Here is a 27,824-nt window from a genome sequence, read left to right as displayed (position 1 = left end):
AAAAAACAAAACAAAAGGAAAAATCTGTCCAAAGCTCCTGCATGTCACCTACTACTACCCACTACTAGTGGCGGCCGTGGTGCAGCGGTAAGGCGGTCGACCCATGATCGCAGGATTGCAGGTTCGATTCCTGCCTTGCACGCCCATGTGTCGATGTGTTCTTGTGCAAGACGCTGAACCTTGCCTCTGGTGGTAGGTGGGCGCCTGTGTTTGGCAGCGGAGCCGCCACCTGTTTGTGAATGTGTGTGTGACTCTAAAGCGCTTTGGGCCTTGTGGGTAGAAAAGCATTATATAAGTATTGGTCATTTACCATTTACTTTACCCTCGGGTGTTGTTTAAGTGTTCTCTATGACTTGTTGCTTGCAGCATGCTCACCGAGGGACTCAACGTTGCTATTTCGTGAGGGCCACCCGTGTGCCCCGTACAGTTCTTCCCTTTTTTGCCCACAATATCTAGCCGTAAAGGTAGTTGTGACCAAGGCTTGACACATTCAGTCCATGTCTGTACGCTGTTTTCACCCCCATCCCACTAACTTTCGTTAGCATAAATAAAATGTGAAAAATGAGCAAGGATGTTACTATTAGATGCCACTTTTTGGTAAATAAGTTTATTTCTATTTTGTCCTTTGCACTTTACATACTACAAGAAAACAGTAATCAACTCTTTCCAGCTCATTTAAGTGTGTGTTACCAGTATTTGCCTTACATTTGCAGGTGCATTCGGTGTCCAGCTGTGTAACATTTTCTGATTTATGAGACATAACAACTGCTGAATAAAAAACTTCCCAATACTTATCTTTTCTTATAAAACCATCATGAAATCTTTTATTTAGAGGTTATTTAGAGGTAAAAACAAAACAAAAAGGGGTTTATACAAATATAGACCTTGGCTGTTAGAAGATACATAACCCCTTTTTGTATTGGTAAAATCTGTCCAACACAAGAGGCCTTCAGCTAACATCTCTTTGCTCAATTGTAGGTCAGGCCAAGTTGGAAAAAAAAGTAAGATTTTGTTATTTTTCTGGAGGATATGATAGACCTGGTATTTCAACCAATCATCAAATATTGTTAGTATCATCATACTGGATCATATGGAGAAAAATCATCGAAGGAAAAAAATAACTCAGCAAGTAGCTGAGGTGATGCATGCATTCTCAGCAAATAAAGGTATAAAGTGTGCAGGAGAGAGAAACAGACTGATAAAAAGAAGGGGAGGAAGAGGCAAGGTAGGAAGTAAATTAGAAAGAGTTGGAGGAAAGGAGAGAGATAGTGGTATAGAGAGAAAGGTAAAGAGATGGAGAGTTCGATGGACAGAGATAGCGGTGCCTTGCAGCTGTGTCCATATCTCTCCCCTCCAATGACTCCACCAGCAGCAGTACAACTAATGGACTCTGTCCTTCTCTGCTGCCTTATCTGGCTTCTCTCCCTCTTCTGCATCCTTTCTTCCTATCTCTCAGTACTCAAAGCTGCACTATCTTTCCACTTAACAGCTCTACCTCAATCTAATTTTTATCACTCCCTGATTTCTTTTTTCTTTCTAGCTATCTCTCTTTTAAAACTCTCAAACAATCTTTCGCTACTTTCTTATCCTTTTTGACTCCTAATATTTTTTGTATTCACCTCTCAGCCAAGATTAAAACCCCTAAAATGTGCATCAGATTTTCTTCTTACTGAATGGGGCAGTGTTTTAGAGTATGTTGATGTCTAACACACTTCAGACTCTAAAATATGTAACATTTGCTTTTGCTGAATAATGCAAATGCTTTCTTTCTTTAGGTTAATTATATTTCACATTTGAATTAGTTGAAAACTTGAAACTGATCTGTGTCCCTTGTTTTTTTAACATGATCAAAAAATATGATGTTTTTCACGGCCTTGGGTGGAATTTTTGAAGTATCCATTCACCTTTCAATGTTATTCGGTAGGTCTTATGAGGAGAATGGAACTCAAACTTGTGACTAAGACGCAGAAACACTTACAGTCAAGGGTTAGGCCACCATCTTTCACAGTCTTATCCAGGGGTTAAAGTGCTGTAATTGGTTGAAAAATGTTTGGTATATCTCTATTTGAAAGCATTCATTAGAGGAATTGTGCTTTATTTTTTAGTTTCCATGTTACGAGACACCAGGGGACTTTAGTATGAAGCTGCTCCTGACTGAAAGAAAATCTCTTGTACGTGTAAATGAATACATCTCAGTGATTAATTGTGTACTTCTGTTTGTGTGGTTTTCAGATGACACAGGAGCAGTACATCCTTGCAGCCCAGCCCAACCCTTTGCACCATCGAGCAGCGTCAGTGTGCGGTGCGCAGGTTTACCCCGCAGTGGGCATCTATGGGTGGAGGAAAAGATGCTTGTACTTCTTCATCCTCCTCCTCCTCGTCACGATGATCGTCAACCTGGCACTGACCATTTGGATCCTTAAAGTCATGAACTTCACTCCGGTAAGACCTGAATGTGCATGACCTAGAATAGTTTGGGGCATTTCCTTACAAAGAAAAATCCAGTTTGATAGGTAGATACTTTATTCTTAGTGTCACATTGTCACCTCTGATTGGAAGATTGCAGGTTAGGTTCCCACCTTGCCCACCCGTGTGTCAAAGTGTCTTTGGGCCAGACACTTAACCTTACATTGCTCCTGGTGGTTCTAGGTTGGCGGCAGTGTTTGGCAGTGTAGCTGCCATTAGTGTATGAATGTGTGTGTGTGAATGGGACTGTAACTGCAAAGCACTTTGGGCCTTCAAATAAGTCAGTAAAGCGCTACATAAGTTTATGCCATTTAACATTTACCAAAAAGGTATAATAGAGTTCAAATAATCTAAAATATGCCTAAGCATAACAGAACTAACTTAAAGCAGTTTTAAGGGATAGTTTTTTTAATTAAAATAATAAAATAAAAGGACAGTGATACAATAAGAACAAGTTTGGCTATTTTAAAACTTTAAAAGACTAAATTTCCATCTGTAACTCCCTCTGCTTAAATTATGTATGTACATTTTGTTTGATTCAACAAAGTAAGTGTTAAAGCCTTGTTTGAAATATATCTAGAACACCTTGTACCTTAAATCATAGGCTGACTAAGTTTATATACCCTGGAGGTTTGGCCATGTTGACACAAATGAGCTTGTTTTTAAAAGTGTCGTTATTTTATCTACATTCACTTAGAAATTTACACTGGATTGCTTTGAAAATGATGTGTTAGTGACAGATAGGTGACAGTACCATTGCCTGTTTATAAAGTACCAAAGATGTAGCAATGTGTTGCCTTGAAACATGGCCTTTATGATGTTCAAAATAAGAGTTTTTGCCACTGCAGGTTATGTAAGAACAGATCATGGTGGAAGTCTGGAGACATGGTGCTTTTTCAAAGAGTAACTACTCTAACACTTAGAGTAGCCTTGCTCATACTGTATCATAGAACAAGATCTCAAATCTCACATAAAATTAACTTCTAGCTGCAGTTGTAATGTAAGGGCAAGCTGTAATTACTGGGGACAATTTTGTTTCTTCCACCCGTTTTCATGCATTATTGATTTCTTCTGCTGTGTTTTAGTATGAAGGTCTGCAGAAACTGACCCTCTTCAGGGCCCAGCTTTCAAGGAACAGCAAACTCCTTTGATATCCTTAAAAGGACATCCACTACTACCTTATTTTGTAGACTCACGACACACATTAATATACATCATCCCCCAAAAATGAAATCACCTTCATGCTTGTGTTTTTTGAGCAAACTAAGTATTCTTTTCAGATTCATGCTGATAAACATATATTATTTGGTCTTTTCATAAGCACTTTTATTCTGCTCAAACTTGAAGGACATATTTGACTTGTGTTATAGTTTAACCTTGTGATCTTGTACAGAGTTTGGAAGAAAAAGAAATCTGGTCTTTTTAAGATAAGCTAATATGGATAAACGGATTTTCTTAACTTGGAAGTCCAGCATCTCATAGTTTTGGTAATTATTGTCATTTTTAACTCTCGAGACACTTTCAGCCGTAGCAGACACAGTCAATGGATTTCAAGAGTTTTTCTAAAAAAGGCAAGCCTTCATTTAGTTAGTCCAGATCAGCTCCTACAGTACATTGTTTGTTGGAACCCTTGTGCTATCCTATGGGGTCAAGATGATGATTGGCGTGTTATCCCTGCCATGACAAAGGTGGATAAAGGTGGAGAGGATTTCATATAATCCATGGAAACCAGTGAAGATCACAAATCATTGGTAATACGGGTCATAAGGGTTAATAAGGACCATCCATCTGAAAGTGTTGACCAGTTGCAACAACTTTTTGATTGCACACAAAAAAAAGCCAATATTACATGAAAAATAAACCCTAATACGTAATAGTTGTTGCACACCAGTAACTAATTTTGCATATTCAACCCATACTTTGGAGGTTGGTGAGCCCCCAATTCAACCTTTCATTCTGTCAACCAGTAAGGTATGTGGTCCCATTTTAGAGCCTTGGGTGTGACTCCGTTTTAGATTTAAGCCCATAGTCTCTATCTGAGGACAAACGCTCTCTGTAAACAACTGAAATGGATGACTGCCAAAAAAAGGAAATAGCAATATTTTGTCCTATAAACTTTACATGTTCACGTCTGTGCCTCCTCACTATTCCACATCTGCCGAAAAGTCATTAAACATGTTTGTGATTCCAACTTTTTGGGTTTTCTTTCTTTTATGGTTTTCTTTCACAGTTTGGTTCACAACGTTTTCTAATGAATCATTTTTCCACCCACTCATCCATCCATTCAAAGCGAGAAAATGAATGGAATGGGTTGATCGCACACAAAGGCTGGAGATGTAGTTCCAGAGTTAAAACTACTTTTTATGACAATTTTCTAAAAGACGCATGCAGAGCTTCTGTCAAAATTGCCGAAGGTGAAGCGAGGAAAAGCTCTGAATTAGATTCTTTCACTGTGAAGTAAAGCAGCGACCTGATGAATCAGAGTGATGTGTACATTGCTCTGAAAAAAAAACATAGTTGTGGCAGTAATCGGGGAATTATGTATTATTCCTGCATGTGATGTGTGAACACGAGATGCAGAACTGTAGCAGAAACTGTATGAACTGTATATATCATTATAAGAGAAAAAAAAATCACAAAGAATAATAAGGTAAATGCATAGAGAGAGAGAGAGAGAGACCTTGTATACAGGATGAGATACAGTAGTGCACAATGTTCTGATCATTAAATACAAGGTTTTTTGCAATTTTATTCATGTGATAAGTGTATTCATATTTAGACAAAGTTTTTTCTAAAGTTTTTCAAAGTTTTTTCCCATTGTCTTGGGATAAGTCGGAATATGTATCGTATTGTGATGTGTATCGTCATACATATTGCATTCACAAGACTCTTGCCAATACACACCCCTATTTAGGAGCGGGACTCAACAGGTCCCGACTTATTTTAAAATCCAAAATTCAACAACCAAAGGCAGATTAAAAAACTGCAACAGAAGAAAATTCATACCCTGCAACCGCCGATCATCCACTCATTGAACACCAATACGTAAAACAGAGTCAGGCTTCACAGGGTATGGAGGGTGCCACACTTCCCTTGTGGGTACCATAACCATTCGACCTGCAACAACCGTTCGGGGTCCTTCGACTAGTGCTGACGTCACATTATGTGATTGGCTGTATGTTAGTCTGATGGCGTGTCAGATAGTGATTGGTCTGGACAAATTACTGTAGTACCATAGAAGAAGATATTATGTGTTCTGTTGTACACAAACAGAGCTACGACATAGAGCGAGGTTATCTCCTAAACATGCTTTTATTATTATGATTATTATAAAGTGCATTGCAGCCGAACGCACACTATAACCAAGGACCTTCCCTGCCTGCGAACACGAAGCCACGAGACTCCAGCTGCTCTCATCCGAGACACGGTTGGCTCGCGTAGAGCCGGTTCATTCTAACAGCCACAGATCTTTTTACAAAGTGGGTTGTGGCAAAATCTCTTTATAAACATTACAAAGAATAATTTCAGACACAACTTATGAAGGAAAAGAACTTTAGGTTACAAAAGGAAGCGTGAAATGAAAATATGTAGAGCCCGAGCAGATCTTCATGCTACGTAGTTTGCCCAAGTGGGGCTACTGTAGTGTCATGTTATCCTCAGTCGAAAGGACCCCGAACGGTTATTGCAGGCCGAATGGTTATGGTACCTACACCCTCAGCTGCAGGCGAGCACCCAAGCAGAACGCTCTCCAAATCCAAAGCCAACGACACAAAAATGGGTACAGCGCATTAGCAGTTAAAATAGGTATTTTAAGCAGCTGCTGTCACGCAGAAATGGGAATGTCAGAAAGTTGCTGGGAATAGAAAACAAGCATAAACGCAAATTAAAAAAAAGGCTTAGAGGCAAGAACAGGGCTCGACCGCTGGCATACCAGACAGACTGTCCATCATCCAAAAAGGGGATCGCGCTGCGCTCAAATGCAGGGGCCGTGATTACACCCAATGTTATTCCTTGGCTGTTATGTGGAGCTAAAAGGAGCCATGACACCGCCAAGACAACTCCCATAGAAAAACTACCACTGCTACATTACCTGCAAGTAATGTAGCAGTGGCTACATTACTTGCAGTGCAAGGCTACCCGGAAGTGAGCAAACTAGGTTTACCAATCCATTTTAGGGACACACATAAACAAACACCACTACACCTCGATGCAGCCCTATTTTTTAATGGAACTCTTGCGAACAGGTTTTATTTTTTTTTAAAGAAATAAACTTTGACCTAATGTTTCCAGTGCTCTGTTTTTCATTTTATGTTGTTCTTAAACCACCATGTGACTATTAGGTAACATCCTGTTTTCAATTATACTTCAGTGGCAACCATACCTTTGTTTTGAACAAATGTAGTCACAGGGTTTCTGAACTCCAAACACCGCAGCTTCTGTATTTGCCACAGCACCGTAAACAAGCGAACAAAAATCACATTAAAAACACACAAAAACTGTCTGAGATAAAACATATGACACAGGGAACAGTAACTGGAAAAAGTAAACAAAGAAAGATTGTGATGAATGTGAAAGATGAAAGCTGTGCATGGTTGAGTAAATGTTTATTTATGTGTGTGTTGAAAGATTCATGCTTTTCCACTGTCCTCCACCACTAAAGACCTGATGGGGTTTGTTTCAGCATCCCATGGAGGACAGCTCCTAAACACAAAGTCTTAAGGATATCTGCAATGTATGCATAACCAGGAAATAATATGGATTTGTTCTGATCCAAAGAAATGAACGAACGCAGTTATTTAGTGTATATTGTAGTTTCATTTAAAAAATCAACATAGACAGTGTTTAAAGTTAAATGTGTTTCTGCATCTTTAAGTTTTAACCAAGAAAATACTTTCTAGTAGTTCCAACAGTACTTTGCAAATAAGGGTCAATAAAGTGTCTGGTGTTGTTTAAGCCCAACCTTGGTCTCAACTTTAAATCAATGTTTTGCATAAATCTGGAGCTGCACCGACCTTGTAGCCACTCTTGATCATGGAAGTCTTTTGTAAAGCCAGATAAATCTTAACTTTGTAGTCTTTACCCTACTACTTTATTCTGCTATCTGACCATAGAGGAGGAAAATTATTCAGTAAATGCAGATGCATGTCTGTATCTCTATATGAAAGGTAGGTGTGAATGGTCTGTTTGACCTTTCAACTCCTGTCAAAACAAATCACATTTACTGTACAGGTTTATCTTTAAAGAAGTTTGGCCTGAGGAAAGTTTGTGTTTATTTTTTTGGAGTTCAATCACAGTTTTCTCATCAAATCGTGTTGATCTCAAGACGGTTTATCCTCAGCATGATGTCTCAAAATGAGAACTGTTCATTCATATAATCATAAACAAGGTAATAAATGGGTTTACATCTAGAAATTCCAAATTGCTGGAAACCAGATTCCTGATGTTTATGTGTCGTTAAGGATTCTATCACCAAACTTCTTGATCGACCAGCATAGAATGTGGAGATTGCTGACATTTGTAGAAATCCAAGAAAAAACATCTTTATTGTTGTGTTTTTTTTTCATCTTTTAGTTGTGTAGTTATGTATCATAAGAGTTGTGGGAATAGATAGAAAGTGTGTCTGCTTTCTGCTATCTTCAGGTATCTTATGTCATGATATTTATCAAGTTATTCTATCAGTGGTTATATATAAGACATGAGCTCAACATTATTTGGAAAATTTGCTTCTTGTGGTGCTATAGGTTTCTAAAATGTTATCCTGAAATTGCACTTTAGCTTTCATGTTACTCATATTTGTAAAATGTTTTCTGCATGTTATTATTTCTGTTTTATTTTTCTTATCTAAATCAGAATTTCTTACCATGCTTTTTTAAGAAATGCAAATGAAAAACAAGACAATTAGGTAAGACATTAATGAAAATGCAATAGATGCCTTTTCAAAGAAGACATTGTCTTCATAATTGCTTAGAAACCCACTTTTCGGGAAGTTTCTCTGTGCCTCCACCACTGCCACTTCCATCATCACCATCCAAACCACGTCCGTCTGGTTTCAGTATAATGAAGGCTTTTGCAAAACTTTTGTTTTGTTTAGAGTTCCAGATGAGATTCTCATTGTTAACTGCTCCTGAAGAGACAGTTTTGGCAGTAAATTGGAGTGCAGGGACTTGTGGGGGATGGACGAATTGAAGCATGTGTGTGCTTGCAAGAGAAAGAAAGCCAGAAAGCTCACATGTGTGTGTCTTTGCAATTATGCAGCAGTTGGTGCTGATCTCTGTGTGTTTGACTGTGTGTGACATTTCTCTTTTGTGTGGATCCAAACCTTGGAGCTTTGTATGTGTGTAGGTGTGTTTGTGCATGCGTCTTCAACCCAGTGCTTTGAGCCCTTGCTGTAGAGAAATTCCATTTCATTGTCACTCACAAATCAGGCTCCTCAATTTCTGGTCTGCACCTGATTGGTTAACATTATTTTGTCTTCCAAGAATCATTCGAAGTGTTATGCATAGGATGTAGCCATTAAAGGTCAATAAAAACTATTATTTCTGTAGGAGTTCATATTATTTCAAATTCATTCATTCATCTTCTTCCATTTGTCCCTTTCGGGGTCAAGGGGCTGGCAGGGGACACCCTGGACAGGCCACCAGTCTGTCGCAGGGTCACACATATCACACACCCATGCACACTCACATTCACACACACAATTATTTCAAATTAGTTGTGTAAATAAGCAGAATTCAAAGTCAACTTTGAATTCCCTCCAGTTTGTTGAAGCTGCTGCATGAATCTATCACAGCCTGCATTGGCGGGACTTTACCATCTTATCTCTGACTAACAGCTTTTTTTAAATTTTCATGCTAAAGTTTCAATCCTTTCAAAGATCGGCCTAAACTTTGTTTAAAACGTTTGGGTGAAAACCTTTTTAAATGTTCTTTAAAACTTTTAAACATTTTCCTCCACCTTTTTGTAAAAAGCAAAACTAGCATTTGTAGTTAAACTTAAGTATGAACTCTTTTGACTTATATCTGTGATTATAAAATGAATTATAAAGTTATCTGACTCTGACATAATAGGATATATTATTGAAGAAGTTAGTATTCGGAGTTTAATGGAAATTTAAGTCAGAGCTAAAGTGCTTTACAGTTATACACACTCCCGTTTTCTTAATAATCCTAATTTGTTTTTTTCATTATATTTCTTTCTGTATCGCAAGTTATTTAACGAGCTGCAGACAAGTGCGGCTAGTCTGCAGCTCACCACTCCCCATGGGGATGCGGAGAAGAATTTCCCCATTGTGAGATAAATGAAGTATCAATTATTGTTATTCTTCTTGGTAACGCTTTCTTTTACAGTACAGTACTTACAATGTACTTAAGTGGTATTTACATGGTACTTATAGTGTAACTACTGGGTACTTTCAGGGTACTTTTTATGGAATTTACTGGGTACTTACAGTGTGTTTACATGGTACTTTCTATGGGACTTTACTGGGTACCTACATGGTACTTTTTGTGTCTACTCTGTACTTACATGGTACTTACTGTGTATTTATATGGTACTATTTGGTTCATACCTATGTGGTACATACTGGGTATTTATAATATTCTTACTGTGTATTTACATGTTGTGCAAAGGTGTCTTTTATGGTACTTACCACATGTAAGAACAAGGTAAGTACAAATAAAGTACCTTGACCTTTAGGTCTGCACTCACTGCATGTTTCATGGTATTTACCATGATTTACCACAGAAACTACCCCTTAAGTACACTGAAACTGTAACTGTAAAAGAAAGTCAGCCCTATTTCCACTCAACTACATGGTACTTTCATTACTAAATACCGGGTATGTTCACTTGAATATTACTTGGTACTTACCCCTTAAGTACAATGAAACTGTACTGTAAAAGAAAGTCAGCCCTATTTCCACTCTATTACATGGTACTTTCAGTAGTAAATGCTGGGTATGTACACGTATTACCTTCCTGTGCAGTGTACATACACACTAGGTCTTCTGACCTCACCAAATGAGACAATGCTAACTTGTTGGTAAGGGTAAAGTAACTACATTGTAAAAAAAAATATACTGGCCTGATTACTTCTTGTAACATGAGGCAAGTTTAAAGAGAAACAAGACAGCAGTGAAAACAACAATCTTTAATATGATACGTGTCTGCAGCATACAATATGTCATCACAATGAAATAGGTTTTAAGTACAAAACAGTACAAAGGAGAATTCTAAAAAACACATTATTGGCCTGAGGGTCGTGCTTTTTGTCCATCAAAATTCTTTCAGCAGAGTTTGGTAACGGTGCAGGACTTCTTCAGGGTTTGTAACTGCAAGAAAATTCACAATATGAGCTCAAGTGAACATAAAAAGCATAACGACTTTGATGAAATACAAAATAAATTTTACTTATTTAATCATTTCTGTAATGAGTTTGATAAATTTCTGTGAATTCTTTATCGCTTTGACTGTAATGCTTGAAATTAATAAATTATCCTCATTTATGAACATGATAATAAATTATTCATAACTTTATATTTTAGTTACATAAACAAGAACAACAAAAAAGAAATCAAAGAAAAAAAAAATCAAAATTGCCATAAAAAAATCTAATTTGTTTAGACAAAGAATGACAAAAGCAATGTTTTAATTGGCAATTGCTGTGTGTATTTCTTCTTTATAAATATTATTCGCACCTACAATTTGCATTAGCATGAAAAACATGGCAGTGTAAAAGAAAAGGAAAAAAGAAATAAATAGGCAATTTCAAATTCAACACAGTTATTCACAAAAATATGTTTTCATTTTCAAACAGTTACATTCACTGTTGGGTGGTATTGTTGTCTCTATCATATTTGAAAATAAATAAATAAAAATAAAATAAAAACGGCGAAAGAAAAGACAATGGGGAAAAGGCAGTTAAACTCTTCATTAATGTAAATAATATGTCCACTTGGTGGATTTAGCTTACTTTTGCTTACTCTCCTGTGGCTTCACGGATTCGTCTGGAATGTCTTCTTCACCATAGCTGATCTAAAGCGGTAAAAAGACGGAAGTACGTCATCATTATTTTAAATAATCGCCTTTTTTTATTTTCCCAGAAAGACGTGCGCTCAGTCAAACGAGCACAGAACAACAGAAGTTATCATTAAGGCTACGTGCTTGTTTTACAGGTGCCCCTCTCCTGGTAAGTAACAACAATATTTGTAGATTTTCATTACAAACTTTGAAAATGTATACATGAAATAACTGAAATTATTGCAGTAAGGTAGACATGCTCTTACGTCACGTTTCAAACACAGAGATAGGGGCTTGAAATCACGAAGTTAGCTTCTTTATAAAGTTTGATCAGTTTAAATATTTACATGTAATTTATCCAATATTTAAAAAAAAAAAAACACTAGTTTACCTGCCAGATGAAGAGAAATTCAAACTGTTGCGCGCGCCTCGAGGCTCTCCGGATTAATCTGCACGTTCACTTTGGGGGTAGTTGTGCTGCATTCAAGTGCGCTGGGAATTTGCAACTTTACTTGCCCCGAGCTACTTAACAAAAACAAACACTCGGGGGGTTTTAGTATTAAAAGTAAATATTTAGCCTTGTTGTTTTACATATTTTCCCTGACATTATATAATATATATTAAAACAAGTTCATTTTTAGAACAATATTTAAAAAAAGTTAAGTTTTGAATAATTTATTATCATGTTTTTAAATGAGGATACTTGATTAATTTCAAGCATTAAAGTCAAAGCGATAAAAAAATTCATAGAGATTTATCAAACTAATTACAGAAATGATTAAATAAGTAAAATTTATTTTGTATTTCATCAGAGTCGTTATGCTTTTTATGTTCACTTGAGCTCATATTGTGAATTTTCTTGCAGTTACAAACCCTGAAGAAGTCCTGCACCGTTACCAAACTCTGCTGAAAGAATTTTGATGGACAAAAAGCACGACCCTCAGGCCAATAATGTGTTTTTTAGAATTCTCCTTTGTACTGTTTTGTACTTAAAACCTATTTCATTGTGATGACATATTGTATGCTGCAGACACGTATCATATTAAAGATTGTTGTTTTCACTGCTGTCTTGTTTCTCTTTAAACTTGCCTCATGTTACAAGAAGTAATCAGGCCAGAATATTTTTTTTTACAATGTAGTTACTTTACCCTTACCAACAGGTTAGCATTGTCTCATTTGGTGAGGTCAGAAGACCAAGTGTGTATGTACACTGCACAGGAAGGTAATACGTGTACATACCCAGCATTTACTACTGAAAGTACCATGTAATAGAGTGGAAATAGGGCTGACTTTCTTTTACAGTACAGTTTCATTGTACTTAAGGGGTAAGTACCAAGTAATATTCAAGTGAACATACCCAATATTTAGTAATGAAAGTACCATGTAGTTGAGTGGAAATAGGGCTGACTTTCTTTTACAGTTACAGTTTCAGTGTACTTAAGGGGTAGTTTCTGTGGTAAATTCATGGTAAATACCATGAAACATGCAGCGAGTGCAGACCTAAAGGTCAAGGTACTTTATTTGTACTTACCTTGTTCTTACATGTGGTAAGTACCATAAAAGACACCTTTGCACAACATGTAAATACACAGTAAGAATATTATAAATACCCAGTATGTACCACATAGGTATGAACCAAATAGTACCATATAAATACACAGTAAGTACCATGTAAGTACAGAGTAGACACAAAAAGTACCATGTAAGTACCCAGTAAAGTCCCATAGAAAGTACCATGTAAACACACTGTAAGTACCCAGTAAATTCCATTAAAAGTACCATGTAAGTACCCAATAGTTACACTATAAGTACCATGTAAATACCACTTAAGTACACTGTAAGTACTGTACTGTAAAAGAAAGCGTTACCCTTCTTATTATTATTATTGAGTTATAAACGGGCCAATCAGATGTCTCAGTAAAAGCCATTGACTGTAAAAACAATGGACAGCTCAGCCCCTCCCTTCTCAAAATAGGTAGTTCTACACAGTTCCATATTATTGAAAAATTGTGACTGAATTGGCTTCATTCTGCTCCCTCAGTCCAGTTCAGTATACAGTCAATGCCAAGCACACTTCACACATGAGCTAGCAGAATGCAAACTAAACCTGCGATCTTCCAATCATAGGAGTCACCAAACCCGCCTATCACTGTTTCAAAAAACACTATAAGAAAGTGACAGAATTATTAGACTTTTTTATTGAGTAAAAAAAAATTTAAAAGTGCTAAAACAATGTCATTTGGACGGAGTTGATTTTCTGTTGTTCTGCTTATGTGGGAAAAAGGTCAGGGATAATGCCCGGAAGCAAGCGTCCTCCACTTCGTCCATTCATTCTGATAATGGACACCGACAAGGGCACCATCCTGCTTACCATTGTCACTTTTGAAAGAGAGTTCTATTAAATCAAATATAAATACTTTGATCTTCTTAATTTTAACAGGGAGCAGATTATTAAATGTGTTGTGAAACATTGTCATGGTAACAGCTACAGAGCCTGGACCTCACTTCTGTATGAGAACTAACCAGCAGGCAAAAGTGATATCGACTTTTTGTTTGCTTTTATTGCAAGAAATATCCACCATTTACTCCGTTTTAAGCATTACAAGGCAGGTGAAAAGCAATTTAAAATTAAAGGCAATATTGCTGTTGATCACATGATGGACTGGTATGTTCATAATAGAGGCGTTTGAAGGACAGAGATCTTTTCTGATAAACTACGAAATAATGTATGTCCACCAAGTCATTAATATACTGGATATTAGGCCAATAGAACAATAATACGGAACATTAAGACTATTTGACTGGAACTTATTTTTTAGGTGTGTCATGGCTAGCAGAACAATATTGACCCAGACGCTGAAACCAGGAAAGAGACACAGGTGAGTTCTGGCATGGTAAGAAAATGGATTTAATGTTCAGATCCAGATACTCACAGGTGAGTATGAGAGGCAGCAGACTCCGAGGGGACCCCACGACGAGGATGAAGGGTTCCTGTAGGCTCGTGGCGTCACTGGTGGCTTCGTCCGTGGATCCTGGTGAACAGCAGGTTCGCCAGAGGCTCGTGGTGGAGAGGGGGATCAGCAGAGGCTCATGGTATGACCGGTGAAGCACACAGTGCTGGGTTCCAGATTAATAGCAGACTCAGGCGACCACTCGTGGCAATGGATTCCATCAGGGGCAAAGAACTGGCGATGAATACTGGTCCTGGAGCTCCTTTTGAAGGCAGGCGGTTGATGAGGTAAGTGGCAGCAGCTGAGCCGCATCAGGAGCCAAGCAGAAAGGGGAGGGGGAGGAGACTGACAGAGGCACCATGACAAGGTGTCCATTATGGGGGATAATGCCAGACGAGGTGTCCATTATAAGATATTAACGAACGTCACGAAAACATGAACCGCCCAACGCAAATTCTGTCCATTTCATTTTTTTAGGGGGCATTATTCCTTTAAAAGAAATGTGTATTAAATCAATTTTTGTCACTTTTTTAATCTTGTTATTTTTTTAGTTTACATTGCTTTTTCACAAAAAGGGGACTATTGATATGTGTGACGTATAGTCATGGTAACCGCCTCAACTGCATATGCTGATCGTCACGATGGGTTAAATGAAGCATCAATTCAGAAAGACAGTTCAGCTCTTACCGCTTGGTTCAGTCCAAATGATGAAGCTAAAGTTTATTTTAAAGAAACAAAGTCTAAAAAGTTCAATTCCCCCTTGTGTCTTATTTCTCCTTTTGAGATGTTTTTAGTCTTTCTCATCTGCTGTATCGCAGTCTTCAAAATGATCAAATAACCAAACAGGTTAAAGTAAACTATGAACGTCTTTTCTACTAAACTGTGGAATAAGGTATGACGACCTATATTTTGTTTTTTGTTTTTAAATGTTAATACCTGGCGTTTAGGACAGCGCGGTGATATAGAATTTATTTTTTGGTGTGGTATATCACTGTGGTAAATCCCTTTTTAATCCACACCCTGCAGCCAATCAGAGTCAAGTATTCAGCTGAGCTGTGGTGTGACCAAATTTATCCCACACTGGGTTTCACGAACATCAAGAGTACACACAAAGGCAAAAAAATAACAAATTTACGTGATTTTCGGTTAATCAACGCCCTGTCTTGGCATCGGTCTCCCTGTTTAATGTGGTGCCTATTTAATGTCAGATAAATACCAGTAGGACTGCAAGTATTTGAAGATTTTCCTTCAAACTCTGACTTTTGTTCAATGTGTTCTTCCTTTGTAAACTTGTCAGGACCTCAACTTGTCATCAGAATATTTCCTCAGCTTTCCCGTCTACATTTTCTGTCTCTCTCTGCAACTCAAAAAAACTAACTGAATCAAAAAAGAGAAGAAATGAATTTTGTGCTGCAACACTATTAAAGAAAACATAGTTGATTCATACCATTTGAACGTGATGATGGTGTCTTTATTATAGCTCTTTATTTTAATTCTGAGTCATTTTTTTGCAATTACACCTGGGTAAAAGAAACTAAATGATCTCCATTCAAAAGTGTAGCATTGAATGAACCTTTAAAATCTAATTTCTTGGGTGATTTAGCACCGGTCTTTCACGAATTTTGAACATTAAAATAATTTAATTACGTGAATTTCTTTCAGCAAAATCTATTTTTAATAAAGAATCAATAAGGAAGGGCTATCAGGGTAAAGGGTGCTGCCTCTGTGAAAACAATGTTTTTGATCATTCCCTAGCAGAATGTCTGAACTTCTCATTTCATTGAAGCTAAGCAGGTTAAAATTTACGTGATCTCAATTAGTGCTTTGAATTTTCCCCTCTGTCTCACTGATTGTGAGATTTTTGAGACAAGCTTTTTCTTTCATGTTTTTGAACAAATGCTGTTTAAAACTTCTTCAAAAAACAAACCTGAGATCATCGCTATGGGCTGAGATGAGGGTAAACATGTGGAATGATGGAGACAAACTGGAAGGAAAGGTGAATGATGCGTGGAAGAAGGCAGATACAGGAAAAAAAAAGGGAGGAAAAAGAGAGTGATGGCAGCAGGCGAGTGTGTTTGTGTGTGAGTGTCCTATCATCCACACTCAGGTCCTGGTCTCCCAAAGGAGCGGCAGAAGTGTCTGTTTTACTGCTTGACGGAGTGAAAGTGAGTAGATGATGGGTTTGCAGAATGTGTGGAGTGTGGTGCTGGTTGTCTGCTTCAGGGACTAAAATGACCAACATGCCCATTTTCTTTCCTGTAGTCGCTGAGAAAAGAAGCTCATGAAACATTTAACGTATTGTGGCCACTTTTGATTTTAGTTTTACTAGATGTAATGTGCATCTTAACAAGGCAAAGACATTATAGAGTCAAACAAGTGTTTATGCTTTTCAGAAGCTCAAGATTTTTTTTTACATTTTATTGTTTTTTTTAATTCCCTTTTATTTATCCCACAATGGGGTAATTGTTCTCTTCAACCCATCCCCTAGGTCATAGGGGGAGCGGTGAGCTGCAGACTAGCCGCGCTCGGGGGGGCGACAGCTGGCTGGGGAGAGCGGGGATCGATCTGCCAACCCTGATGATCTGAGATTATCAAACATAACTGGATTAGTATCTGCTATTAAGAGTTTTTTTCTGGAACCTGGACCGAGTTGACAATGTGGAGCTCAACTCCATGATTTCATGATGGTTACATCCGTTAATATACAGCCAGAGAAGTAAACACAGCATTCAAAATCTGAACATAACAGATGATGCAACATCCTGGTGCAAAGTTGAAAGTTCCTCATCTCAGTTTGAGTGTGTGCATGCACATCTCCAATTCAAAGTGTTTTATAACGATGTGTCAGCATACAAAACAAAACAAAACACAATTGGAAAAAATCAAAAGGAATATCCAATTATCAGTGAGACGCCAGCATTTCAGGTTTGCACCTATGTATGATGATAAACGAAGAACATTTACGGTTCTTCAGGAAGCTGGTTACATCTGTTGACCGTTTGGTTAAGTTTACCAGTTGATATGGGAACTGGACTGATGCAGCCTGTTTTTCTGGATCTTGTTAAAACTTCCAATGAAAAGTCTATGGAAATGCACGCAAACCCTCCTTTCAGGCTTCCACATCCAAAACTCTCATGGTCACCCTCGAGCGGCTACGCAAGTTTTTAAATTTGCTCGATGACTCTATATGTACAAAGCTGGTGATCACTGATCGCGCGTGACAAGTTTTGGAACTTTTGACTGCTAAATCACTAAAAGCTGAACTTAGACCAGTCAGGGACTCAGATTTAGTCGTGACGTGTGAGTGGCGTCCTGTTTGAATCCTGATGGATAAATTAATATTAGCAGTTTGTGCCCAGTCAAAATTAGATGACACCAAGTCGTTGATATATCAGAAAATAAAGCTGGGAAAATGAAAAGCCGCTTTGACATTTCACACCAAACCTCTCCCAAGTGTAGGTAGCGGACAAGCGCTAGTAACAGAAGGAAAACAAAAGTAGAAAGAAGCAATGGCTGAATGTGTGTTCAAGAAATTGTGTATGGTGCATTCTTGAATGCACATGACGTGCCCAATGTGAAAGTAGCTTAACAGCAGCATTCTTTGAGCTTCAACTTTTTAACTGTCGTCTTTTGGAAGTTCAGACTGTGGGCCACCCTACAGTAGATGAAGGCATCAATCAGCTTTTCTAAAACCTGTCTGTACATAGGATGTATGGGTCTCTATATGACTAAGATGAAATAAGGCTGCTTTATTTGCATCCGTAATGTAAATGCTAAAACATAGGTCTAAGTGCATTGTGACACCTAGATTTCAGACAGAAGTTTGGACTTTCATCCCATAAATCCATTTTCAGTTACTTTCTCTCATTACTATTGTTTCCAAAAGCAATGACTGTTGTTGTTTTTGTTGTTTAACTGAGGAAATTTTCCAGAAGATGAGTTATTTCTAAGCAACAAGGAAACCTTTCTTTGGTCATAGTGGTGACTGATCTGCATAAAGCTGAAGGTCACCTCTGACACCAGTGCCAGGCCCATGGGAAATCTGCCCTGGTGGCCAACAACACACAGGCTAGAGAGCACTCTGTTGCCAGAACATTAAACAGTTGCGCCTGTGGATCACACAGAGGAAATTTGTTTTATTGTGTTGCCCAGCCCCAAGCTCATTTATTCTAAGCTGCCTTTACAATAAACAACATTCAGACAATGTCAAAATACTCCTCATGCAATACAAAGGAAACCAGAGCTAGCACAGATAAGAAAAAAGAAGAAGAAAGACAAAAGTGCATCAAAAAGTCATGACAAAGATAAATAAATACTATTAGCCTAAATCTTGAATACCTGAAGATACTAAAAACAATAAAGTAAATAAAAATTAAATTTTTAGGCATACAAATGTACATCTGCTCATGTTTTTGAAACTAGTTTTTCTCAGTTTAGCAAAACACACTTGCTGTGGGTTAACATTTTGAGAACCTAAACATATATGACCTCTTATGACCTGAACTAATATTTGAGCTAACTGTTTACACATGTTGTCACAGGGCCCCTGTTGAGCAGAATTAACCACTGTAGTAATACAACCCTTGGGTCAATCCAGTTGTTTAAGAATCATCACAAAATAATGTGTGTCATAACATCTGTCATAAACTCAGGAGTGTATTATTTAGCACAAGACAACACATAACAGATTTTCTGTGTAGTGCTGCTGCACTTACCAAGAAAAAAGGCCAAGGAAAGCTTCTCATCAGAAAGTAAACGTGTCTTCCTGCACGTCAGTGAGTATTTATGTGTCAGAGGTTTTGTGAGCTCTTGTGATTTTCCAAGGCTGCTGCACTCAGCTCCTGCTGCAGATCTACCCTGACGCTACAGCTCTTCACCTGAACTGTGTGGTTATCATTCACAAAGATGCACACATAAACAGATTTTTCTCACATTGCCACTAACAATGCTGACCTCATGTAATTTGGAAGTGCTGCATAAAGTGATTCATTCTCAAATGTCAATTTTCCACACGCCCACACAATGAATAGACACACTTATACCCATATGACCTAAAAGACAGAGCATTTCATTCTGTCAAGGGATTAATCCAAAAGCAAATACTGATATTCCACACCCAAAGAAGTAAAGAGAGAAAAATACCACGACTCCATTTAATTTTATTGTTTCGTGGTTTGTTATATTTAATGTGATTTGATTTGGTCTAAGTCGGCTCAGTTGGCGGCATCTGGGACTCGCACATGGAAAACCAAGATTTGAGTCCCAGGGGCTGCGATGAGCTTCAACCAGTATGGCGCCTTAGGCATTATGAAAAGCAGATTTACAATTGAATAATACAAATATTATATATGTACTGGATAATTCAAATGAAAATGTAAGATTAAAACATGATAAAAAGTTCCACTGTCATTTTGTCTTCAGCGACTTGTTGAATCGGATCCGAGTTATCAGTTACCGGTATCATGTGCGGTGTGCCGACAACCAAAAAAGCTGCATATTGCGTGACTGTAAATACTCTTTATGCTGTCAAGAGTGGCAGGTCTGGCGGAGACAGAGCACACGCAGTGCAGGCCCCTGGTCTGTGGGCAAGGCTTGAGAAGCTCGTGCTTCAGGACATTACTGCTGTTTGAGTGGGCTTAGATCCCTCAGTCAGGAACCGCGGACCCGGCAGCAGCTGACCCAGAAGGAGAGCTGGGTCAGACTGCCTCTCGCTTCTAATCGTGGAGGCACCCAGGCCGGTCCGGGCCTCAACAAACCCGGACCGGCCTGTGCTGGTACCATCAGAGATGGGTAGTGCGTCATAAAGTACATATTAAATCAAGCAGAATCTTAATACAATGCAAGCATTTCCTGATAGGCAGCATGGTGGCACAGTGGTGGTCGCTCTTGCCTCACAGCAAGAAAACCCCAGCTCAAGTCCTTGAGGGTTCAGAAAATGGGTAGATGCTGGTCACTTTCTCATGTCTAAACAAAACATTTCAAAGGAAAGTAAACATTATAAAAGAAATAAGACAAATGTCCAAAGTATCTGTAAAGTAAGTAAGACTTTTTCTACAGAACATAGTTTGTATGTAACAAAGTAGTATCTGCATCTGTAGCATCTGTTGTAATTAGCCAGCCCACTTTGAAATGGAAGGCACATAAAACCAATGTGGTGGCGAAGTATGTGGTTGTAATCCAAAAAACTGCAGACTACCCCGCAATAAACAGTGTTTATTCTCTGAGTTAAAAAGAAAAAGAAGAAAAAAAAACTTTGAGTTATTCCCTTAAATGGTACAGTTGTTATGAGGAAACACAAGGATGTTTTTTCAGAGCACAGTGTTAGTAAAACTTCACTTTTCAGAAAGTTTCCCTCATCAAGAGTAATCAAGAGTCACAAAGCACTTCGACTCAGACATCAGTAAAGACAATTTACAGAAAGAGAAAATGAACGCAGATATTGCACAGATGTTTCTACATCTCCTACATCCTTTAAATTGCTTCTGTCTGCTCAGATTCCGCATGAGTCATCTGGTGCTCAGGTTTTTACAAGTCTCTTTTGTAAAGATTGTTTTACCTCATATTTCACATATATATTTAAATGTCAGAGCATTTTTAGTCAAAATATGTTTAAAGAAAACACTCTCTCTCTCCCGCACTCTAAAATGGTAAAAAAAAATCGTTTCTTTTCCTTTAAACCCACTTGTCCTCTCCTTTCTTACATCAATTAACCCTTGTGCTATCCTAGACACTTTAACATTGGGAGTTGGGTCATCTAGACCCACTAGACAGTGCGCTGAACCTTTTTTCTTCAATGATTTGTGATCTTCACTGGTGTCCATGGATTACATGAAATTTTTCCACCTTTATCCACCTTTGTCATGGTAGGGAGAACACGTCAATGTAAGGGTGGGGTCATAGGATAGCACAAGGTTTAAAGGGATGTAACGATAAATTAATGAATCAAAGTATCCAATGAGATTAATCTGACTAAGGCAAGTTGTTCATCGAATTGAATCAAATCAAATTAAACTATTCATTAAAACAATGTTTCAAAATAAAATAAAAGAATCAATCTTGGAAAATACCATTTGGATTGAGACATGGTAGGTTTATTTTAATATAACATAAAAACAGCCAAGTGCATCCAGAGGTAAGATCTTAAGCCCGAGCCCGAGTCAGAACCCGGTCGGGTCAGGTACTAAAATGACAATCATTACGTTCGGGTCGGTTCGGGCCGGGCTTCTCTCTCGCTGACCTTTTTAATAAATATATTGTAATGGCTGCAAAGAAGCTCCTTAGACGGGCGGTTGTCAAACAGCTCTTTATTATTCCTGCACGTCAGAACGATTACCGCACGATCCGAAAGGCACAGCCAGCTTCTTCTTACTCTGAGGGAGAACGTTCACCGAACGCACACACACACACACACACAGGTAGACCCCGCCCCCTCTATCCCACCCACCAGTCACCAGCCCACCGTTGATTGACGTACACTGTGGTCCAGCAACAGAAAGAGGGGGGCGCCGGCCACCCGCAGCTCTGTCTAAACTCTGGGTCGTTACATTATGTTTATAAAAATGTAGACTAAAACGATGTATGGATACTAAACTAAGGAATACTTGTTATAAATAAATAATTTGGTTAAAACAGAGAAGGCGCTGTAAGGTCATTGCTATATACCTACTACTAAGCGCAGACGCAGAGCCAGGGCACGCTTTTTGTGTGCGTGTCGTGAATGTAATCTTCCCTCCGAAAATCTATTTCGTTGAGGTAACCCCGATATGGAGCAACAAGAAGTCAAGGATAAACTTAGGACAGGGGAACTGAAAAGGCAAACACGCACAGCAGCTGCAGTATTTCTCCGCGTAATGAAGCGGGTGCGCATCAAGATCTCTCTTTCACTCTCTTTGTCTGGCCTCTTATTCTGTGTTCCAGCGTTATTTCATTGTGCAAATGCATTTATCATGATCATAAAAACATGTAGATATTTTAATTAAAGAAATCTTGCGTTTTTTTCTGCTAAAAATACTATGGGATAAATAGAAATTTCGGGTTTGCTTCTGGCTCGGGCCTGCGAATCAAGTTAATTGGTCGGGTTCGGGCCGGGTTCGGCTTTAATGCCCGCGGGCCTGTGTCGGGTCGGGCTGGATATTTTAGGCCCTATCTTACCTCTTTTTTTTTTTTTTTTTTTCTTTCAAACTTGTTCTGTCCAACAGCTGAGCAAACAGATTAGAGCTGAAGGCTTTTTGTGTTGGACAGGTTTTACTATCACAAATCGAGGTTATATAGCTTCGAGAAACTAGAGTGTAGATTTGTATAAACCCCTTTTTGTCGCATTATTTTTTATTTATTTGTTACATTTAGTGTGTGTGGGGAGGGAGAGGGGAAGAATGTGAGGGGAGGGCAGAAGAGAGTAAAAGGAAGAAAGGTGAAAAGGTGGGGATACAAGCACTCATTTGAATAAGTTATTATTTTAAGCTGTAACAATTATACCAGATTTGCTGGAAAGACGAATGTTACATCAAAGGTGAAAATCTGACACTAAGATGAGCGAAAAAAAATCTGTCCATCAATACACTGTGGGTAAGGGGGAGGGATGAAGCAGACAGGGAGCAGTGTGGCAGTGTGCACGTGCACGTGGGGGTGGAGATACATGCATGCTGCCGACGTGAACCGTGTGTTCATAAGGGGAGCCAGTTCCTACCCAGCCAGACCAGGAGAGGGGAGGAGAGCCCCCCAGGCCAGAAGCCCCCCCCCAGCATCCGGACCCAGGCAGCCCGGGAGGGGAAGAGGAGGGGACCGCCCACCCCACCAGCCAGGCACAGAGAGGGCCCCCCTACAGGGGCCCCCCAGATGCCCAGATGCACAAGCGAACCCATTGTCCGGCCCCCAGGCCACAAGACAGGAGGGTTTAGCCGTACCAGGCGGCAGCCATGGGGGCCACTGGGCCCCGGACACCAAGACAAAGGCCAGGAACGAAGCCAGGGCCCCCGGAACCCATGAGCCGGCCACCACCCGACCGGCGCCCCGTCTCCGCATGCCAGCCCAGGCACGCGACCTAAGCAACCCAGGGATCGCCACGCACCCACAGCCACCCCCCATAACCCTATAACCCTACACACTACAACCCCCCCCCCCCCCCCGCCATAATATCTGAGCCCCCCTCCCCAACCCTCTCAGTGCCTTCCCCTCTCTGTGATGGGGAGGGAAAGCCCCAGAGGGTCCCAGCAAGCCAGCCCCCAGGTCCGTCCCACCCATGTGTAACCCGGGTGATTTTCAGCCGTTTTTCGTTCTGCCCTCTCTCTCCGTTCTGTCCCGCTGCTTACGAACTATCGCGAGACTTGCGCGGTTCCGGGAATTCCCACGTGACCTTCGTGTCTCTTTAAAAATGGCGTAGTACAGACTGTTGCAGGAAGCTAGTTGGAGCTACTGCTACAGGTACGCCATTCACGCCATTCCTAACTGTATTTCGACTTTCTACTATTAAGACTGATATGGCTTCAACTTCTAGGAACGTCTGTGTGTCCAGATATTGTGCTACCGTGATTTGTTCAATCTAAGAGGGACCTGGTAAGTTCAAGCCTTGTTTCCCTTTTTTGGAGCTAGCATGCTAGCGCTAGCCTCTGAGATAACAGAACTAAACTCAAGTTGTTTTGTATTTATTTGTGCCAAGACTTATTTTGTAAACTCTGCATTTTATATCGAAATGTTTAAACATTATCCTGATGACAAATGGATTGCATTTAATGTTATGGTGCAGTATTTATTTGATCATTTTTGAACTAAAGAGTACTCTGCTGAATTGTTTATTTAAATTGTACATGTACTTGAATTATTGAAACCGGACTATTGAATGTTTCAATCTACTCATGTGAACTTGACATATGTTTATGTTGGTCCTGTCCCATACTGGCCAGGTTCCATTCCATCTCCATCCCATTTCCATTCCATCTCCATTTCTATGAGAGTCCTTTCTTTTGATGGTGAGCTGCCTGGAATCGCCTAGAACCTGTGTGGTAAGAGGCCCAGTAGCCCTGTCCTCTCCCCATGTAACACCACACCTTGCCTTCACAAAAGGCATAGTGGAACTGTTCTGATTCTTCTTGGACCATAAAACCTGGATTGAATTCTGGAATTACAGCAACCAGCTGTCTTGGAACGCATGAACTGTTTGTTTAAAAAGAAACATTGTGAACATCTTGTGTAAATATTGTATATGTCTTTTGGGGTTAACAATAAAAAAATTTCACTTTTTGCACCATAGCCGTTATCTTTGTCTTTGTGTGTTGGTTGGGCCTTTCACCTCCCTCCCTGAGACGAAACAATAGATCATATGACACTAGCCTAAACTCAAATATCGTAAAGATCCCAATGAGTATATCCATTTGGGCTACATGTTAAACATGCACTCACGCACACATACTCACAATCATCTGGTTACCCTCCCTACCCCCGCCGCCACGCAGTAACCCCCCCCCCAGCCGGCCGACCCCCAGCGCCGTATGCCCGACCATTCCCGCAGCCGACAGGATACCCATAAGCCCGGCCTCCCTGAGAGGACCAGGCGGGTGAAGACCGGCCGCCCCCCCCCCCCGACCCCACCCATGTATGGAGGTGTGGGAGTGCTGTGTGTGTGCTGCAGGTAAAATAGGAGGTCCCCAGTGTGGGGGGCTCCACCGCTGCCAAGCCGCAAAGCCCCCCACTCCGGGCCCGATCTTACCTCTAAGTGCATCACAGTTGACAACACACGTGATGCAGCACAAACTGATCAGTTCATCATACCAGTCCAATGTTCGGAAACACTTTGAATTTTACAAAGTCATGTGACCATACAGTGTGCTATATGTAAGGGCTAATGGCCGACGAAGTATGCATTATCACTTTTTAACGCACGCCGTGGAAGCCTGAACCGTCCGATGCAAAGTCATTAACTAGCTTATACCATTGCCACTTTCAAAAAAAATAAATAGTAACCAGCTTTTAGTCCTTAATTCTTGTCTTTTTCCAATTTGAATCGCTTTTCTCACAATAAGTGTACTATTTGTTACATGGTGCGGCGCGTCACAAAACAAATAGTCCGCGTCGCGCCGCACCACCACTGCTGTCAAAAATTGGTGATATAAAGTGATACATATGTGCTGTTCTTTCTGATGGGTTAAATAAAGCATCAGTTCAGAGAGAAAGTTCACCTCTTACCGCTTGTTTTTGTCCAAATAATGAAGCTAAAGGTTGTTTTAAAGAAGCTGGCGCAGTGGTACAAAACATTTAAGCCAGGTAACCGGAACTTCTTTTTTCACTGTGCAGTTATCCTGTTGTATATCACTTTTTAATGAACACCCAGCAGCCAATCAGAATCGAGTATTCACCCGGACCATGGTATAAGTTCTTAAAATGTTCTCTTTGGATTATGTTGATGTGGAAAAACAACAGTGGGCTGAACATAATGAAACTAAAATGTGAATGGATTTGACATTAATTCTTGTTTACTTGTTTGCTTGTTTGTGCACATGTGTAATTTACACTTGGTTATCTTGCAAGAAATAAAAGGAATCTGGAAATCTTCACCTGCACTGTTCAGGTATTTGTGTCTTAGTCACACTGGTTGAAGATTTGGCTAAAGATGTCCTGGATCCGTTTTAGGTCAGTGAATCTGATTGTTCAAAATTAGCTCATAATGACTATGAATCATATGATATGAATCAAATCGTTATTCAAATGAATCGAGACACCCCTAATTTGTAATCATTTAATCATTGTATCATTATTTAAGATTTCTGAGAGGCTCAGACTGCTTCTCTTGTACTCTTTATTGGTAAAAAGCCTCAGATCTGCACAGTCTGTCCATTCTGAGAGGACAGTGCGCCCCGGGCAAAAAAATGGGACTGTGCTATTTCAACCCCAGCACATGCCAGTATGACATAATGTGTTTTTCCTTCAATCTCTTCACCCAAGGGTGTGAAAAGCTCTTTTGGTAAATTCATGTAGCCCCTGCCGGATGTATGTAAAGGGTTTTCGATATCTACATGTGTGCTTCTCTAATAATAATATAATAATAAAATGTATTTGTATACCACCTTTCAAGATAAAAATCACAAATTAATGAAAAATAAAATAAAACACTGAGTCTGCAGATCTGGGGCTGAGAGGAAGGGAGTTCCAGAGGGATGGAGCCACTGCTCAAAGGCTCTGTCACCCTTAGTTTTTAACCGTTCTCTCTGAACAACCAGTAGACCCTGGTCACAAGATCTCAGGGAGACCTGCTTGGAGTGTATGGAAGCACAAGTTCCTTTATATAGACCGGTGCTTGGTTATTAAGAGCTGTGTATGTTAAAACCAGGATTTTAAAATGCACTCGGAAATGGATGGGGAGGCAGTGCAGCTGGATCAACAATAGGGTAACGTGTAAAAACTTGGAGGAATTGGTTAAAAGCTTTGCAACAGCGTTCTGGACATCCTGGAGCTGTTCTAAAGATTTTTTGCTCAATCATGTGAAGATGGAATTGCAGTAATCAAGACGAGAAGATATAAAAGCGTGGATGAGCATCTCCATCTTAGAACGTGACATAATTGTACTCAGTTAACCAACGTTTTTTAAATGATAAAAGGAAGAATGAACAAGTGGCCTGACTTGAGAGTCAAGAGATAAAACCGGATCTAGAGTCACCCCGAGGTCCCTGACATAGGGCTTGATAAAGGAAGCAAGTGGACCAAGCCACTCGGCTATCTGGGGGAGGTAACTGTCAGGAGCACAGACTAGGACCTTAAAATAAAGTATTAATAGTGATGCACAATATGTTGAAGGATATGTTACGCTCAGAAAAGTTTGTTGACGTAAACAAAGCAGGAGAAGCATGTCTTAAAGGCAGACTTGTAGCAGTTTGTGGCCTCTTCTCGTCCAATTCTCTTCAGGGAGTGTGTAGTTTAGATGTGGGGGATGATTGCAGTGCTGAAGGCTGGGAATGAGCTCTTTTTTTTGGACATGCTGTGCCAGCCTCTTTACTGAAGTTATCCTGGGAGAACATAGCTAATCTTCTTCAAAAAGCCTCTCTGTGTTGACCCTTGGTAGTAAGCACTCCCCGATTGCTCTGATTTCACTCTTTTGTTGAAATTTCTGTGTGAGATGTTTGTGAGGTCATTACACCAACCAGTGCTCTTTCAAACTCCCCAGACTCCTTTGACAAAAACAGTCATCTAAGCCTGCAGGACATCAGAGTTCCTGGGGTGGGAACCATGATGCAAGAAATGAGATATCATGATATAGCCAGAGTAAGCCAGTTTTTTTTTCATGGCTGGGTTGTTGTTGGAGGACCCAAATGAAAGACACAAGAACCAGGTTGTGTAAAGGGCACAAACTTTATAAATGAACTTTGACAAGCTGATGAAAAGTAGATAAAAGAAAATACAAACA

General features: G+C 39.6%; 1 protein-coding gene and 2 long non-coding RNA genes across 3 annotated transcripts in view; 2 read left to right on the top strand and 1 right to left on the bottom strand.

The window, feature by feature from the left end:
* LOC101162429 (zeta-sarcoglycan) overlaps positions 1-27,824 on the top strand; it is a 450,051-nt gene that overhangs the window by 225,979 nt on the left and 196,248 nt on the right. Inside the window, exon 2 of the mRNA XM_023960554.2 lies at positions 2,233-2,442. Within this exon, the coding sequence (XP_023816322.1) occupies positions 2,233-2,442 (210 nt within the window). The remainder of the gene's footprint in view (positions 1-2,232; positions 2,443-27,824) is intronic.
* On the bottom strand, positions 10,600-12,004 carry LOC144996654 (uncharacterized). The gene is made up of 3 exons (XR_013659539.1): positions 11,875-12,004; positions 11,437-11,498; positions 10,600-10,795 (listed from the first exon to the last, which is right to left on the bottom strand). It is a non-coding gene; the product is annotated as an uncharacterized LOC144996654 (long non-coding RNA).
* LOC144996707 (uncharacterized) lies at positions 10,792-27,816 on the top strand. Its single transcript, XR_013659570.1, has 2 exons — positions 10,792-11,652; positions 12,349-27,816. It is a non-coding gene; the product is annotated as an uncharacterized LOC144996707 (long non-coding RNA).

The sequence above is a fragment of the Oryzias latipes genome, chromosome 1 (genome assembly GCF_053564925.1).
Source record: "Oryzias latipes strain Hd-rR chromosome 1, Olatipes_Hd-rR_3.1".
Classification (NCBI taxonomy): domain Eukaryota; kingdom Metazoa; phylum Chordata; class Actinopteri; order Beloniformes; family Adrianichthyidae; genus Oryzias; species Oryzias latipes.
This window is presented reverse-complemented; position numbering and strand designations above follow the sequence as displayed.